Source organism: Hibiscus syriacus, unplaced genomic scaffold (assembly GCF_006381635.1).
Source record: "Hibiscus syriacus cultivar Baekdansim isolate YM2019G1 unplaced genomic scaffold, ASM638163v2 tig00110931_pilon, whole genome shotgun sequence".
In the NCBI taxonomy this organism is placed as follows: Eukaryota; Viridiplantae; Streptophyta; class Magnoliopsida; order Malvales; family Malvaceae; genus Hibiscus; species Hibiscus syriacus.
This window is the reverse complement of record NW_024062918.1, coordinates 901,559-920,004: the sequence shown is the minus strand read 5'-3', so window position 1 is coordinate 920,004 and position 18,446 is coordinate 901,559. Positions and strand designations below refer to the sequence as shown.

The following is an 18,446-nucleotide window of genomic DNA, read 5'->3' as shown; positions in this document are numbered from 1 at the left end:
CCACGGTGAGTACACCGAGAACAATCGAAGCAACAGGAAGCACAAAAACAAATAACCCAAACACAGTCAAGCCAATAGTAACATCATCAAATCGTACACAAAAAAAAACCAAAAAAACAACCCGATCTAAACTCGGGAAGAAGTCGCCGGAAAAGCGAACAGACGCCAGAGAAAGGTAAAAAACCGAGACTTGTTTGCTAGATCTACGCCGGGATGGCTCGAGTTTGATGTTTTGGGGTTCAGATTTAGAATATCGACAGCGGTGCGGTGGAGAGAGGTCACCGGACGGTGGCCGGGCTACGATTGGCTTAGGAGAGAGGGGAGTGTGTTTAGATTTTTTGTGTTTTGGTGTTAAATGATAATTTTGGGGTTTAAAAGGGTATTTATATGCGAGGAGCTTGTGTGTAATTAGAAAATAGTATAATTCTTTTTGTGGTCCCTATACATTTGAGTCCCAATTCGATTCAGTCACCTACTTCAATTTTACTTCTAAATTTTCAATTTAATCAATTTAATCTCTGCTTATATTTTTATATCTTGTGAATGTCTATTTTCTTTATTATTATTATATTAACATATATATATATATATTTATTTATTTATTTATCTAACACATTTTGTTTCAGTCGTAATTCTAACTAGTCAAAAGGTAAGTAATTCGAATTTAATACTTTTAAATTTTAATTTTAATTTTAAATTTTCGTAATTAAAGACAACCAACATATTAATTGATATCGAAAGGACGGTTCAAGGGTGCTAATCTTTCCTTGACCATAACCGACTCTCGAACCAAACACATTTCTGGTAAAGCGCAGATCAGGTAAGATGGTCTCCGATCTACCTAAATGTTTTTAAAATGATCAGTGACGACTCCAATTCGTTTAATCCAAGTCGAAGCCTAATTCTGGGACCCAACCGAAAGACGGTCGCGACAATATGAATAATCATTTTATTAATTCTTGATATTTTATAATATTAACATCATGAGTGTTATAGTTGAGGATGCTGCTGCTAATGTGATCAACTACATGTTTCACCGACGCCTCGACTTATTTGTGGTGAGTTTTCACTAGCAAGAAGCTCGAAAAGGTCTGTTACTTCCAAGAAGATGGAGGCATCGTTTGACACCCAGAACTGTCGAATTTGCAGCTTTTCATGTTCTTTCACCGGAGGGATTAACAATTCTAGAACTTGCAGATAAGATTGGGGTGAGTTTGGATTACAGTCACAGAAGCCAAAGCCTGTCAACAAACATGTATGCGTCCATCCGACCAAGTCGAAAATGAAATCCCACGAATTTTATCATGAGGATAAGTTGTTAATGCACATACTGGACATGAATGCAAATATCAGAAACAACTTCCCTACACAAAACTGATACGAAAGTTGCATCCTGGGATTGTTTCTTACTAAACCGTAAACCAAGAACATCTCGAGATATATATATATATGCAGCATTTGTGGACATTAAAAAGTGAATTTGCAATGATATATTTAAGTTCAATGTCATTAAGTTCGACACTCCAAAGCAAACATTTTGATGAAAGAACAAACGAGAATGAATAAAGCAAGGAAGAAACAAAAACATCAATGCTAGAAGGATTTTACTATCATCACTTGAATATTCGGAAGCAGTTTCACGAGATAGAAATAGTATTTCTTCATAACTAAACCATTTGATGTAAGAACAAGGCATAAAGAGCAGCAAACCGCAACATTTGTATACCAAACCTGAGACTTTCGCAGTGAAAATTTGTTCCGAAACAGCACCACCACGACACTATGGAGATGAAAGAATCATTAGGCCAACATGATAAGAACTCCTTCAGGATCTAATCGCGGAAGTCCATGCATGTCTCTTATCATTCTTCGACAACGTTAACCAACTCATACTCGATGAGTGATAGATTGTTATCTTCTTTGACAACAAAGTTAGCAGGGTCGGTGACCTCGATACGGCCCCATTTGTCGACAGCCAACCTCATGGAACCCTTAAACATATCGATCTTTGCATTACGAAGAATTACAGTACTACCAGGCTTCATCAACTCAACTGCAAAATGATTCAAGCATGATTATCATCAAACTCCATTGATAAATCAAGTCACCTTCTCAAAATAATTTCTTCAGGCAAAACAAAATCGAAAACCCGAAAACAGTTTCCGGTTTTTGTCAACGAGTGTGGGCTATAACATATAGAATAGTTCATTTCACGTAACAAAGGAGAGATCAAAGCTTTTGGCATCAATGACAAAAACAAAATGTACCCTTTTCGAGACGAATTAAAATCAGAATGGTAAATTACTCAAAAAAATAAAATAAAATAGAACAGTAAAGCATGAATATCCTTAAGAAAATTTAAAAACAAGGAGGGGGTTTGTAAATGGACCTTGATCGTTACGAGCAGTGAATAGGATGGTGCCGGTCTCGTCTCCGATAAGACACTCGGCGATTCGGTTTTGTCGGAGATTTTGAGAAGCGGGTCGGTCTTTTTGAAGGACGGTGTTAGAAGACAAGACCTTGGCGATTAAGGTATGGCCATTGGTACCTGGCTTTAATTGGTCCACTTTTACGAACACTGGCTTTCTCTTCTCTGTCGTTTTGTTCTGTTGCTGTTGTTGCTTTGGTTGTCCGCTCGTCGCCATTGATTTCGATGGTGTTAAGCTCTTTTCTTCTCTGCTCGGTTTTCTAAAGATGGTGTGAGAATGAGAAAATGGGGAAGCCCTAGAACAGAAATCGAAACTCGTCAAAATCGGTGTCGTTTTGTACTTTAGAAAATTTGTGACATCAATGATTATATTTAGGGCTAATTACATAGACATCCCAAATTATAATATAAATTTTTCAATTTGTCTTAAAATTTCTAAACATTTTAATTAATTTCTCAATTATCAATACCATATCAATCAACAATAGGTCCTTGTTATATAATCACTAGTACTTAATTTATTAATCGAACTAATTTGAATAAGACACTGTAAAAATTTATTATAAATTAAATAAATCTCTGACCTTATTTAAAAAATGTAACGTGTCATTTGTTATACCAACTAATAGTCGATGAATCATCAACCAGGCCCTGATATTATCGTCCTCTATATATATATATATATAACATGTTACTACTATTCCAACATACGAACACCTCTATTAAAAAATTAAATTTTGAGAAAAAAATCACCTTATAATTTTGATTAAAGGAAGCAAATGGTAACATTTACAATGACACAAATAATGCATGTTAACCAATGAATATTTGAGGAGAATGGCCTCACAAGCATCTGTTTTTTCTCACATTAACATCATACTTTCTTCTGACATTATTGTTAACAACGAATATTTTGCTTTGATTGAGATTCTGCCACCTTCTACACTAAGTTTGGCCCCGGTAATAACCCAATATCCCGGTGAGTCCTCCGGTTCCCTAACCGTCTCGTTTGTGTCTACAAAGTTCGTCATTTTCGGTGCTCTCAGTGGTGAAGGCAGACCTCCAGGGAAAACAGCTGAATTTAAATCCACTTTCGTTGGCTTCTCTGGTTGAGTCAGCCCTGAACTAAACCTTGTGCTGATCAGCGTCGAGAAACCCCCCGATTTCCGTGACAATGTCGCGGGGCCATCCCATTCGGATTGACGGATCTTAGCGAAGGCGACCATGGAGAACCCGAGCCTCAGGAAAAGAACTTTCCTCATCCCGACAACCTTTACCTCAAACCAAGCCTTGGTTACAATAGCAGCTGTATCATCAAAGTGGCTTCCATTGTATTGCATAGGTGCGGTGAATACATGTGAGAATATGCTGCACTTGACAGGCTTGATGTACCCACGTTCGGACTCGTCGATAGGCTCATAACTGTGATCATCCGAGAGTAGGAGGATTGTTGGAAGAGTTGAAAGATGCTGAAGATGGATTGCTAGATGGTCACTCTTCTTACCTTCCAAGTATAAGCGTATTCCCGTCACGGGTCGATTTCCACTATCAACCTGCAAATGGAGGATTCAAGAACAGGTCGGCAATTTGGGACTAACGAATGAAAAAGGTAATCACAAGCATGAGTTCCGGTAGAACAAGTTCAGTAACAGTGAATGTAAAACTTCAATAAGCAGCAAGCAATCATAAATAACTAAAATATCAAAACGAATAGAACAAGTATTATTGAGTGTTGCAATACGATACCCGTGTTGTATTAACATAAAGTTTAGGCCCCATGAAAGTGAACTGAAGCGACGGGGATGCTTGTTTTCTTCGCTTGAGACCGAGAGGAAGATCGCCGTACACAGGAGCCCATTGTCGAGGTAATTGAAACTCGAGAAAGACATGGAGTTCCTCTATTGGTGGTTTATCTGCAAGATATTAGTATATCACCATTCGATGCCAGTGCTCACATATGCCTTCACCATACACTCAAAGGGGATACAATATGTATCTAGATGTTTAGCATCGGAAAGATCAACCGGAACGTACGATTATGCGAACTCACATCGTAAGTATAAGTTCACGGCATGGCTTAAAAATCCATTTCCCCGAGCACCACTCAGTAGAGAAGTAATAGGCACAAAGGACATTGATATAACTTTGGGAGACTGATATCGTCGAGAGCCACCGGCTGTGACTTTGACTGAAATCAACACCTCCCCTTCGAATATAAACAACCACAATATCCTGCAAAGTTAAATGAGAGAGTCAACATTACCAAATGCAGGTTGCTTCTTAATTGGTGCGGTTCCGGAATAGCAGCTAAAATAGACACTAAGAAACTTACATTATTCTTCGAGCGAGTAATAACAGGTGGTCTAATTGATGCAGCAAGCATTCCTTGAAGGTCCCAGGGCATATAAGGCTCATCCTGAAGCAATAAAATACAGTGCAAAGTGAGCATTCCCCGGAAATTCATCGAAAAACATAGTTTTGCCTACTCTAGAATGCAAAAAACAATAACAGACTAATAAGTATGCATCATTTGTACCTTCGGTTTTCCTGAGAATTCAGGAGTTTCGCCGTTTTCGGAGAACCTCTCATCAGCTAATTGCTTTAAAGTTTCTTGCACTTCATTCGGATCAAGATTTGAATTCTTTGATTGCTTTATGTGTAAAACATCTTTACCTCCCATTTTAACCCCAATGATAACGTGAGTACCATATTTTTCAATGAACCTGGAGAAGGAGAAACATAATCGGTAAGGATAAATTTAAGAAAATCAACACGAACACACATGGTTAACCCAAACGGAGACACTAAAGTTATAACTGCAGCCATCGTGCTTGTGTTATAATCGGAACAGAGAGGACTGCAATTCATTACAATATAAAATCTTGATTCCAAGCAGGCCTTTTACTCCAAAACGTACTCAAGCATATGTAAAAAAAAAAACTTACTCGGCAATGGCGGCAGGGTCCCATGTACTAGGCACCTCTTGCCTCACTCGCTCGGACAAAGTTATGTGAACCCTTTCAAGCTCGACATTGTACAGAGTTATGAACCAACCATCGTAAGCAAGAGTTTTTGTGGCGCCGGCATCCTTCGGCCAGCAGCCCTTGAACTCGAACATGGCATTGAATAATCCTGACGGAATCTTGCCGGATAAAGAGAGATCCTGATTGAACTTTTCCGAAATCAAAGCACACAATGAAACCGACAAGTTAAATTCAGCGGAAGTGAAAATTCCACGAGGCAAAGACTAAAGAAAACACTTGAATTCGGAGCTCGTTTATTTTTGGATTTCTGTTACTTTCTTTATACTACAAATGTTTATGGACAAGTTAAACTGCAAAAAAACTTCATTAGAACAAAGAAGCACGAAAACCAGCTAAAACAGAAACAACATATACATAGGCATACTTAATTTGCAAAACAACCTACCAAAGAACAAAGATGCACAAAAACCAGCAAAAATAGAAACAATACATACATACATACACAAAGCACGCAAAATAGATAAAAATTACCTGATTGAAAGAAAGAATATCAGAGCGAAACCTTGTACGTTCTCCTTTATCGCATTTAATCAAATTGGGAACGTCTTTAACAACAACCCCACCAGGAAAAACCAGGTCACGACTCACTGCTGTATCAAGTTCGATCAATCTCGAACCATAAGGACCCGGCTTGCAAGCGGATAGTCTTATATCCTTGGATATATCGTACCCGAACCCAATAACCGAAACCACCTTTTCTGCCGCCGTTTGAGGGTCCAATTGAAGAAGATTTCCGGCCATGGATTTAGCAGTTGACGCTGACCGGGGTTGCTTCAAGGTTTAATGGAACTGAGTTTGGATTTGTGGGGATTTTAGTCCATTGCTGATGAAGGAGACGACAACCCATTGAAGTGGTCTACGGGTCGATTAATTATTTTATTCTGAAAATTAATATATTTGTCTGAAAACTGTGAAGTTTGACTTCAGACTAAAGTCTAAAATGTAAAAGAGGAACGAAAAGGCGGCTGATCCGAAAAATGCTTACACGTGGCGACTTGTCTAATAGCTTCGCGTTTTTTAATTGTTATTTTGCTAAAGAATAATACGTCATATGTCATTAGAGAACAAGTAAGACAGACCAAAGAGATGATCAAAGCGTCCACAAAAAATCAACATATTTCACGCCAGTTTTGATCCATAATCTTGGAGCATAGAGATCATGAATATCAATATCCGTATCACCATAACCATAGAGCTCTTATGTTCCATATTGCAACCCACCTAAAATTTTCTTGAAAACTGCAAGGCACTATGATATAACTCTATACTTTTTAACCATTCCTACCTTATATCCATGAAAAGTGTTGCTTAGCGTACAAGTAACCTCGCAACTAACTATCTGTTCCATTTTACTTCTAAAATGTTCAGCTTAAACTCCAATGGAAATCTCCCAACATGCAAGCTAAGAAGAATAACATATTCTCCTAGACTTGACAACTGTTAGGAAGACACGTGTCTTGCAGAAATTCGTTCTACATACAGCTAATAAAGAAAACAAAAACGAATATTTACGAAAACATTTCATGAAAAATCCAGAATTTCATGATACTCGGTTTAAATTGTATACGACTTTCATTAATAAAAATGTGCAAAAGATACATAAGCACTCTACCTAACATCTCAAGATTTTCTGTATTTATCGATATATCCCTGCAAAATAGAAAAAATAATGTCAAATTATGAATAAATTACATTAAAAAAAATACATTACTAAATAATTGTTCACTTAATTGATAGAGAAAAGCAATGTTCACACTTTGGGGATGTGGATCTATTTTAGTTGGATGAAGGGGATTGGTAGAAGAAACAGAGCATTTATTTTATAGAACTTGCACAGAATAGTGCCTCTGGAATCAAAGACTCTCTCCTCAACAAGTCTTGCAATTTTTGGTTGGGCTGAAGAAAGATATTGCTTAACTGACTCGAAGGTAATTGGAACCTGACGAGGTTGTATGCTACCAAGAACTTTGTCAACTAATTTTCTGACTATAGTATTATGAGCATCTTTACTGAGATGACCCTCACGCCAAGTTGGTTTCAACAGTTCTTTAATTGAATCTACAAGAGCAGCATGAAAATGCCTCGTTGCTTTGAAATGTCTGCTATCATGATCTGTATCAATTTTATTTTCCTTATTTTCCCTACAACTGTCTACTTCTAAGCCTTTTTTGCATCTAGTCCCGCCTCTTCGATGTCTGCTATCATGATCTGTATCAATTTTATTTCCCTTTGAAATGTTTTTGACACGAGAAGCAACCGAGGAGATCTCTTCTTTCAGCAGAGTTCCATTTTGCATCTCAGCTGCAGAAGTTCCATCATTTGCAACAGTTGCTAGTGAATCTTTTCCGGAAGGGTAGCAATTATTGTTGACCCAATTTTCATGGTATCCATTTTGACAAGATGCTGTTCTTTTATCATCATTACGTTCAGGGATCATTGGCCCTGTTGATGTGGAATCACCATATGCTAGGAAGGGGGAACCAACTTGCAGCAAACAAGCTAACCTTGATGTACAACGCTCGCTGTCATTGTCCAACATCTTTTGAGCACCAAGAGAGCATGCACTTGAAGAATAATTTAAAGGCAGTGATGCTAGGCATGTCGAGACATGGTGAGATTGATTCTCATTATATGCATTGCCCAATGACGTAACTGAGCCGCTTAATGATGATATATTCTCAGGAATAAAACTATTCCTGAAGGTACCTTTATCACCCAGTGAAGCAGGCTTCGCATAATTATCATCAGGAAAATTCTGACCTATACCATTTTCCCTTACATCCTTAGGTGGTCCCAAACCATTTATAGATGCAGAAAACCGCTGAGAGGCAGGGGAAGTGTCCATGGATTTCTCCTTACTCTGGAGCAAAGGGAACTTATTAATTCCATGAATTTGATGCAATCTTTGATTTTCATCATGCCCCAATGGCAAGATTCTTTCTGGAAAGAACTGAGAAGATATTCCGGCCTTATTCACAACTGACGAAGGCCGTGTATCAATAGAAGAAGGAGAATTTGATCTTTCAGCAGCATTTCTAAAACCTGATGCATAAGGTTCTTATTAAAATAGCACGTAGAGAAGATTCTGGATCTCTTTAATGCAGAAGATATTTATTACCTTCATCAAGCTCAACGGTTCTTTTCCCATATGCTACAATTACATCTTCCTCGGGCTGTTGTCCAGGATTTTCCCCATCTTTTATGTGAAGAAATCTACATGAACTCCCTTTGATACACCATCCTCTAGAAAAGAAGTCACATATAAGCGCAGGGGTTTGTTCTCACTATTAATGCCAGGGGTAGACTCCCAGCACTAGTCTGAGAAGCAGCAGACCCGTGAAACCTATTGATTAGTAAATCAATGGATGTACAATCTTTGGAAGGCAAAATTTTCATGATTCGGAACTTGGATTCATTTTATGTTATAAAAGGCATATAGGTCTCCACCCACCTTGATTTTATCTTCCTCTTGCCATCCTCTGTTTGCACATCCATTTGCTTACTTTTTTCCTCAAAACCTAGACCACTCTGAAATCCTTCACCTGAGTGATTTCCGACCGGAATGGAATTAACCTCATTGACAGCAAGCTCTTTAGTATGCTGATCATGGTAGTCTTCAGGGGATTTTCTTTCTAAAATGGCTTGGGTGTCTTTTCCAAGAACCATATATTCTTGAATTGCCTTTTCCTTTGCAGGCTGTTTTCCAGATACTGAATACTTAGAACCATCATATTTTGTGCATAGATCCTCCTTTTGAGTTGTCAACAGTTCATTTGGAAGACTAGAAATTTAATATTAGCACTACCCTGTCCTACATCAAGGGTTTTAGATGATATTCTTGTTCCACAATTTGCAGGAGTATTAAACGAATCTGACCCAAATTGTCCATCATGCTCACTGGACTCCATAACAATAGTAGCATCTACATGGAAGAAAAAGACCATCACGATGGCAAGAAACATCCAACATTTCCAGTCACACAATGAAATAATATTGAATAAAATACGAAGTTTTTACATTTTCTTTTATTGTAATCTGGGGACTTTTAACATTTAATCACCAGCCAAAAGAAAGCGAAAATATATTCAAGTGCCTGCACTGATGTTTCAATTGCAGTACTGCAGCAACAAGATAAAGATAGACCAACCTGCTGATGCAAAGAGGTCACAGCACTGTGTAACAGTGTGTTAAAGCTAACTGCAAATCACAAAAATGGTTACAAAATTTCTCAAAATACTAAAATACTTAGGTTCAATTGTAAATCCAATCTTGTTGAATGAATGCACAGAAAGGAAAATATATAAATCTTTTTCCACGTTGAAAGTCAATGTCATTTTTCTTTCTTTTTAATTTCCTTGCTCCCAAAACAATGCAATCTTCTAAAAAAATCAAAACTTCGAACAAATGGAAGTATTTGATCTCCTACTAGAAAACTAAATTGTCATAAATACTGAAACAATTCAAAATCAATCCACCCAAAATTCGATAGACTAACCATTTCGATTCGAAGAGCTGTTAATTTCAGGCTCGGCGGTCGAGGCAGCGCGGCTTTCATCATCGCTCCCGGCGCGTGGGGAGGCGTTGTAGGCTGAAAGGGACATCGACGGAGGAGACCGGGGTGGTGAAAGTCGAGATGCGAATTCTTGAGCTGCGCGTGAGCTTTACTCTTGTTTTGCCATCTGGCCGTCGATCGTTCACCTGGACGAAGAAGACCCTTTCCCGCTTACTTATTCACGCGCGTGCTTCGAAGATGATAAATTAATTAACCCGTCTCTTTGGGCAACTATTGGATTTTAGTAGGCTATTATCTGCTCTTTGGGCCATATGTTATTAAAAATTTATGGTCAAAATTTCTTTTAAGTCCCTCTTATTCTTGAAATTATATAAATCGACCCTTTCGAAAAAGGAAACTCTATTAATTTCGAAAAAGATAAATTATGGAATATTAATAACATGTTTGCCCGATGGTCTTGATATTACATGGAACCATGACGTGAAACTTTTGAAGTGGAGATGGATAATTTAGAAGATGTTCGAAGATTTAACTCCTTTATTCAAATAAACGAGATAATAATTATCAAAAGAATTCGGAATTATTTTCAGCGATCAATAGATACTCACGATAAAATACGCTTCACATGAAGTCAATAGCCTTGTTGATGCCTTGGCTCGACTTGGACGCAAGACAAACCTGGGTCTCTCGATCTTACAACCACCCCATAAAGAAATCCAAAACATTCTCACTCTAGACAAAACTATTCCGAGAAGAAATGTGGACACTGTTTATATAATGACTCTCTCTTTACGTGTACATAATTTTGGTTTACATAATAAAAAAAATTATCCTTCAACATTTACGCATCATAATTTTGGTCATTATTAGTACACATTAACGATATTTATAAGATAGATATAAAATAATTATATTTTTAATATGTTTGATATATATTTCGACAATGAACTAATAGATAATGAACATATATTTGTCCAGATTACTATATGATTCTCAGTTTTTTTGACCGAGTATTGTGTACTTAAGGATGGTATAATTATATATATTTATATTTATTTTATACAATAAAAAATAAATATATTTTTATATTTTGATAAATCAGATAAATTTTTGATCCCTTTGAATTGTCATTAAACAATTTGATTCGAGATAATTTGATTCAAAAAGGAAATTTTTAATCCCCGATTGAGTTTTTTGGAGCATAAAATCGGATTGAGTTCATGTTTATGGTAAAAAATCAGATCTGATTCGAGAAAATAGTGTAAATTATCTCTTATATATGTCGAGACAATTATAATGATATCTCTATATTTTTTAATTATGTTCTTATTTTATCAAAATAAAATAAAAATTTGTGTTGAATCCGATGGGTGTGTGAGTTTTAACCCAAAAATCGAGTTGGATAGAATTTTCTTAAACTTGGATTGGATCGTAATAGGTGAATAGCATAATACTCGAATCAAATTTGAGTAGATAAAAAACTAATCCGATCTAACCCGTATTTATACATAAGTTGGGTTCACATTCGAATTAGAGGCATTGATAAATGAAGGGCGTAAGAGATGGAAAAGCCCTAGAAGAAATCAACTTTCTATAAACAAAAACTGTAAACCACGAATTAACCCTCTAAATCTCTCCATCTTGACTCTGCTTTTATCTCTTTTCCCTTCCCTTATCAGGAATGCCAAACCTTTGGCCTCATCAACCTTCTCCCTCTCATCACATTCCACTAACTTTAACATACATTATTTTCATTCTAAAACGTCCCCGAAATGGGTTTCAGAGTCTTGCTTATGTTGATGCTTTTGTCCATGGCGACGGCTATCGACGAACCCTCAATCACCACGGTTAACAGGGCTGCCTACGATGACTATGTCCATTTCGAAAGTTGTCGCGGCAACAACATTTCGGAGTCGAAGCGTCGGGTACTTCTAACGAGAACAAAGCACATTGGCTATTGTGTACTGAATGCTAGATATATCCTGTGCAGGAAACGAGGCGTGTCATACTACAACTGCTAGCATGGGAATCAAGTAGCCCTATTACTTTTAGACAATATATTTCTAGAATAGAGTCGGACACAGGCAAAGAGTATAGAGTCGGACAATATATTGCTAGATATATCTCTTTTTGGTAGGAGCTCCTTGAGTTTGTAAGTTGTAACATCCTCAAATTCGTGATGTTTGTACTTCTGAAATTCCATAAATACGGTGAAATAAAATTTTAAAAAGAGTTCGAAATGTTAAATTTGTGAGTACGTGAGATACTTAATTGAATAATTTGAAATGTCAAAGGTCCAAAACTGAATTTAAAAAAAATGAAAAAACAAAACTCTCTAAAAAAATATTTTCATTTAAAAGGTTTGAATTAAACCCAACATTTAAGACATTTTTTGAGTCGTAATTCCATCAATTCCAAGCATAATTTCCCATAATTGACGAGCACCAATCAATATAAATTATTGAAAAATATAAAATTGAAATATATTATAAATAAAAACATTCATTCCACCCCAAATATGATTGAAGCATAACGTGAGCCGGCAATTTTTTTTTATAAATTTTCTGCACTAAAAATATAAATTTATTTTTAGAGTAATATATTTAATTAAATTTCTTTGAGCTATGTGTTTTAATCGATTTATGAATATATTAATACATTTTCTTAATATTATTTTCATTTGAAATAATATCAAAATGTTATCCATCAATTTTTAAATTTGTATTTTGTGAGATTATGGATTGAATTATGATTTTAGGTTGGAATTGATTAATTAATTTCATAATAAATTTTTATATTATTTTATCAAAATTAGTTTAACAACGGATATAATAATTATAAAAAATATTCAACTAAAAATTGAAATTAAAAAAGTAGAAAGACAGCAATCATTTTCATTTTTCAGTTCACATACTGTTGCAATGTTCACTGAAAATTTGTTTAGTCGTTTGGCTTTTTTTAGGGATAAAATAACTTCTAGTCCTTATATTGAATAAAAACTTAATTTAATCCCTAATTTTCTTTATCCACAATCCGTAGACTCGATAACCTTTTTTTATTGTCATTTTTAATATTGAAACATTCCAAATTGTGCCGCATAACCACTCCAAAAGTGACATATTATTATAATGACAAAAAATTTTAATAGAAAAAATTGAGGGATTAAATTAAAAATATTTAAAAACCCTTTATTTTTATTACAAAAGCGAAAGGTGAGTCATCAGTGTCCGACGCAAGGACATCATGCGCACATGGAGGTGAATTAGCCTGTCAGGGTTTAATTACACGTCACATTCATGTCATAAATTTTTCATATATAAATAAACTTCGAATTTTCCTGACCCACCAATCAAAAACTTAAAAAAACCAGATTTTTGCCCTTCAAAGTAGTCAACTAAGTTTTAATCACTGGGATTGTTAACAAAGAGACAATGAGTGGGGGTTCATTGGGGATTCGTTCTGGGAGTTATGGTTCTTTAGACAAGCAGCAGCAAAATGGAGTTTTGCCGATTCAAGCCCCTTCAACGACGACCAGGACCAAGCCTTTTAAACTGTTCAAAGAAAAGGAATCGTTGGTTCATTGGATCTGCAAATTCGCCGGTCGCCAGAACATTGGATTGCTCATCCTTTTTCTCATCTCTGCTGCTGTTTTTGTTCGGGTCTTATACGTTGGCAAAGGTTCGTTTTCTTACCAGTGGAATTAGTAAGTGTTTCTGGTTTTGTTTACTGTCTGAAACTTTGATTTGAATTGAAGAATGTGATGATTGTTAGATTCCAGTTTCCAATTGGCTTTAGTTGTTTGAGGATGTGATGTTGAAATCGGGTGTGTTTCGGTTGGTTTGTTTAAAGGTGAAGATCAAGAAAATGACAATGCTCCCAAGGTAGATGATAGCTTGCCTATGAACAATTCGGTGACTCCATTGATAAATGATGTGCAAAGTGTCGGAATCGAGAATCGGGTATCTTTACCGGTCGACGACGAAGGTACCGAAGTTCGAGTAATGCCGCCTCCGCCTCCATCACATTTTCTAGGCTACACTCTTCCTTCAGGGCATCCTTGCAACAGTTTTAGTTTACCACCTCCACCGGCGGACAAAAAACGATCTGGACCACGCCGTAAGTTCCCTTTCTCGGTTCGAATTCGGGTTTTCCATGTTCGAAACATAGTTTCTGAGTTTGCTTGCTTGTATATGTAACAGCCTGTCCTGTATGTTATATTCCTACTGAGGAAGCTATCGCCTTGATACCGAAAGTCCCGTCATTTTCTCCGGTAGTCAAGAACTTAAAGTATATTTACGAGGAAAACTTGAATAAAGAGACGGAGTTCGGTGGTTCCGACTTTGGTGGATATCCTACTTTGAGGCAGCGGGATGATTCATACGATTTAAGAGAGTCTATGGATGTACATTGCGGGTATGGTTCACCTCTTCGGATTCCTTTACCCCTAGTGAACATGGTACGGTATCATCGATTTAGTTTATGTTCGATTCGTGTTGTGCATTTGACAGATTTGTCAAAGGAAGCAAACCTGGTCGCAGGACGGGATTCGACATCAATGACAACGATCTTCTTGTGATGGAGCAATGCCATGGAGTGGTAGTTGCATCTGCAATATTCGGTACCAAACTGTATTATACTTGTTTTATTGTTCAATTCCTATGCTGGAGCCAATGAACTTTCATCGAATGATTCGATTACTTTCTCAGGAGCTTTTGATGTCATACAACAGCCAAAGAATATCAGCGAATACTCGAAGAAAACCGTATGCTTCTTCATGTTTGCGGATGAAGAAACTGAAGCTGATTTGATAGCTAACGGTGGTCTGGACGAGACTAAGAAGATCGGTGTATGGAGGATTGTTGTCGTGCACAACCTTCCTTACACCGACGGAAGGCGCAACGGAAAGGTAACTATTTATATCGTGGACAGACATATCGTTTGCGTTTAGATCAGAGTTAGAGAATCACAATTAATATGGTCTGCATTGCTTGATACATTCTGTGCCTGTATGACAGATTCCAAAGCTTCTAACGCATCGGCTATTTCCAAATGCTCGTTTTTCTTTGTGGATTGATGGGAAACTTGAGCTTATTTTTGATCCATACCAAATTCTCGAGAGGTACTCGGAATTTCCGCCCGGTTTCGTGTATGTTAGGCAGGTTCCGGGAACAATTTGTTTATTCCAACTCTTTCGATTCTTTCTTCAGGTTTCTGTGGAGAAAAAACGCCACTTTCGCGATCTCTAGGCATTATAAACGCTTTGATGTGTTCGATGAAGCCGAGGCAAATAAAGCTGCTGGCAAATACGATAATGCCTCCATCGACTTTCAGATCGACTTCTACAGGAAGGAGGGTTTGACACCGTATTCCGAGGCTAAACTTCCTATTACAAGTGGTAGGGTTGCATGATAACTTGCTCCGGTTAACTTAAGTTTCGACCCTGCCTCTTTCGGTTTTAACGAGTCTTTTGCTTTAATGACTGCCGACTGGATCTGCAGATGTTCCCGAAGGATGTGTGATAATAAGAGAGCACATTCCTATTAGCAACCTCCTTACTTGTCTCTGGTTCAATGAAGTCGATCGGTTTACTTCTCGGGACCAAATCAGCTTCTCGACGGTTAGAGATAAGATCGCGGCCAAGACCGGTTGGACCGTGAACATGTTCCTGGACTGCGAACGCCGCAACTTTGTCGTTCAGGTATTCATTTTCCGGCTTTCGTTTATGTTCTGCATTATGAAATATGCCGGAAATTTAACAATGCCACTAACGTCTCACTTTGTGTTTTGCTGAACTTGGTGTGTGTATATACTATATAACAATTTTAAAATCCAAGGGGGACAAATATATTCTAGTCCCTCCAAAAACTTAATAGTTCAATATGATCCCTATTAACCCTTTAATTAAATGGAAAAATTACATTTTGGGATCCTCATTTTTTTATTTTTACCTTGACCCCAAAGAAAATTCCAGGGTCGACCCTTTCTCTCTCTCTATAGCTTCTATCTTTACATGATGACAGGCCAATGAAATCGCCGTTGAATCTCCGAATATTTGTTGTTTTCATAGTGTCAAACTGTTGGCAACCCGAGTATCGAACATGCTTCGATTATACTACATGATAACCGATTCTTTTTCTTGCAGCAATATCACAAGGAAGTTTTAGCACGTTTGGCTCAGAAGGCCGCTCCGGTCATCAATCCGCCACCACCGCCAGTCTTTGTCCGATGATCCGCCCAGAATTTTTGCACTCGAAACTTAAGATGAAAAAACCATCAATTTCTGCCAAGTAAATTCTTACCGAGACATGGAAGGGATGGAAATCAGGTGCAAGGCATTATGACAAAGTTGACAACAAAATGAGTTTAAGTTGGCAAATTACCATTCTTTTTTCAACCCATTTTCATTAATTTTTTGTTGTATATATATATTATAAATTATAGTTCCAAATAATAAATAAATAAATAATTATAATTATATATGGGATTACCACATAAATCTTCACTTGGTAGCCCTTTTTGTTGTTTTATTGGATGGGACTGAAATTATTGTAATTTAATAGCCTTCTTCGGATTCACTTAAATATTATTTTCTTTTGATTTGCTGCTTTTTTTTACTTGAACATCTAATTGGTTAAACTACATGGCAAGTACTTGATCTCTATATCGAAGAGCAAAATAGTCTCTTTAAAATTAAGGAAATATGTTAAATTGGAGAGGGGGAAACGATTAAACGTTAATAATAGAGATAATTGCACAAGAGATCTTCAAATTAATACTCTCATTTTAAATTGATCCCTAAATTTTAAATATTCTATATCAATTTTCAAATTATGATCCTATTTTAAACGACGGCAGTAGGCCTGTAAACAAACCGAATGCACATGAACGGATGTATGTTTATGTTCATTCATTTAATAAATAAACGAACATAAACGAACAAATTTTTTTTGTCCATGTTCGTTCATTAAGGAATATAGTTTATTCATGTTCGTTCATTTAATAAATAAACGAACACGAACATAAACAAACATAAACCTTGGAGACCCTACCTTCCATTGTTTTTTCATGAAAAATAGTCGACAATTGAAATCAACCAAATCTACAGTGATAAATAGCGTAAGAGATGATTAGCAGTGTTGAAATGTTTGAAGATATAAGATATTTCGATCGATTTTTTAAAGATATTAAATGATTCACAGTACTTTAATTTAACGCTATAACATTTATCTTAGTGGTCCATGATTACATATGAACAATCATTTTCCACTACGTTATTCTAATAAATTCGTCGACTAAAAATTTTGTGACATCAATGTCAGACTTTAGTTAGATTTGTTAATAATGGTACTTTCCGTTGGCAGAGTAGAAAATTTAACAGCATGAAGATTTTGAACGGTACAAATTGGACTACAAGGCAATAACATAGATTTGAAATTCCTCCGATGCTATATATCGTAACTGATATTATTGCTAAACCACCATTCAAAATTTTAACGTACCTAAAGTCTACTTCACAACTAAATGTTACACAAGAACTATGAAAACAAAAGTTCATTGTCAAAGTGCATTTTCTACTTATTAATGGGTTCTTCTTGGAAAACCCATTACTTCCGCTATTACACTCTTTTTCCGAAATTGCATAGAAGATTGAGTTAAACATAAATGAACGAACATAAACGAACATAACCGAACGAACATTCACGAACATTCACGAGCGTAAATGAACGAACGAGACCTATGTTCGCGTTCGTTCATTTAATTAAACGAACACAAAATCTTGATCATGTTCGTTCATTTAATAAATAAACGCACATAAACGAACTTCCCACCGCACGGTTCATGAACGTTCAGTTCATTTACAGGTCTAGACGACAGTGAGTACGATCCACAACTAATCGACAGTGAGTACGATCCACAACTAATCAACGACGACGAAGAAGACGAGGAGATAATGCAGGAAGATGCGTGGGCGGTCATCTCTGCTTACTTCGAAGAGAAAGGTTTGGTGCGTCAGTAGCTTGATTCGTTCGATGTGCTTATCCAAAACACGATGCAATAAATCGTTGACGAATCGGCCGAAATCGAGATCAGGCCCGAGTCACAGCACAATCCTAGTCACCAGTCTGGCTTCGCTGAGGTCCTCTTACTTTCTTTTCTTCCTCTACGTACCTATTTTGGATAGGTAAACTTCATTTGTCCAAAAACCAGGCCCGTATTTGAGCATGGACAGGGCCCCTCTTGCCCGGGCTCAAAACTGTAAAGTTGAAATATAATTTAAAAAAAGGATAAATTATCTATATAGTCACTTACCTATTATTTTATTTTTATTTTGATCATTCATTTTTTTAAAATCATACTTAACATTACATTTTATTTCTTTTTTATTTGTCCATCATTAAAAAATTAACAACGATGTTGGTGTTGTATGTTTTAATTATTTTTCACGTTTCATTTAATTATT

At 36.6% G+C, this 18,446-nt stretch overlaps 3 protein-coding genes and 1 pseudogene across 3 annotated transcripts; 1 reads left to right on the top strand and 3 right to left on the bottom strand.

Annotated features, from left to right (window-relative positions):
• Positions 1–1,642: 1,642 nt before the first annotated feature.
• LOC120146804 (uncharacterized protein At4g28440-like) lies at positions 1,643–2,716 on the bottom strand. Its single transcript, XM_039160297.1, has 2 exons — positions 2,390–2,716; positions 1,643–2,053 (listed from the first exon to the last, which is right to left on the bottom strand). Exons 1-2 carry the CDS (start codon positions 2,643–2,645, stop codon positions 1,863–1,865), a joined length of 447 nt encoding a protein of 148 aa, XP_039016228.1. The 5' UTR covers positions 2,646–2,716; the 3' UTR covers positions 1,643–1,862.
• Positions 2,717–3,276: 560 nt separating this feature from the next.
• LOC120146800 lies at positions 3,277–6,332 on the bottom strand (annotated as a pseudogene).
• A 626-nt stretch (positions 6,333–6,958) lies between these two features.
• Positions 6,959–10,243, bottom strand: LOC120146803 (protein FRIGIDA-ESSENTIAL 1-like). Its single transcript, XM_039160296.1, is given in 4 exon segments — positions 6,959–8,514; positions 8,591–8,754; positions 8,756–9,394; positions 9,968–10,243. Coding segments are annotated over 3 exon segments (1,548 nt in total). The 5' UTR covers positions 8,869–9,394; positions 9,968–10,243; the 3' UTR covers positions 6,959–7,243.
• A 3,144-nt stretch (positions 10,244–13,387) lies between these two features.
• LOC120146802 lies at positions 13,388–16,371 on the top strand. The gene is made up of 9 exons (XM_039160295.1): positions 13,388–13,663; positions 13,835–14,101; positions 14,185–14,398; positions 14,494–14,603; positions 14,692–14,891; positions 15,001–15,104; positions 15,193–15,380; positions 15,484–15,683; positions 16,128–16,371. Exons 1-9 carry the CDS (start codon positions 13,417–13,419, stop codon positions 16,212–16,214), a joined length of 1,617 nt encoding a protein of 538 aa, XP_039016226.1. The 5' UTR covers positions 13,388–13,416; the 3' UTR covers positions 16,215–16,371.
• Positions 16,372–18,446: the final 2,075 nt, after the last annotated feature.

Bases quoted from the DNA above. Each gene is read 5' to 3' on its own strand.
- LOC120146804 (XM_039160297.1), bottom strand. From the start codon at position 2,645: ATGGCGACGAGCGGACAACCAAAGCAACAACAGCAACAGAACAAAACG. The intron at 2,054-2,389 runs GTCCATTTACAA...ATCATTTTGCAG, and splicing joins CACTGCTCGTAACGATCAAG to TTGAGTTGATGAAGCCTGGT.
- LOC120146802 (XM_039160295.1), top strand. From the start codon at position 13,417: ATGAGTGGGGGTTCATTGGGGATTCGTTCTGGGAGTTATGGTTCTTTA. The intron at 14,399-14,493 runs GTATGGTTCACC...TGCATTTGACAG, and splicing joins TCTATGGATGTACATTGCGG to ATTTGTCAAAGGAAGCAAAC. The intron at 15,684-16,127 runs GTATTCATTTTC...TTTTTCTTGCAG, and splicing joins GCCGCAACTTTGTCGTTCAG to CAATATCACAAGGAAGTTTT.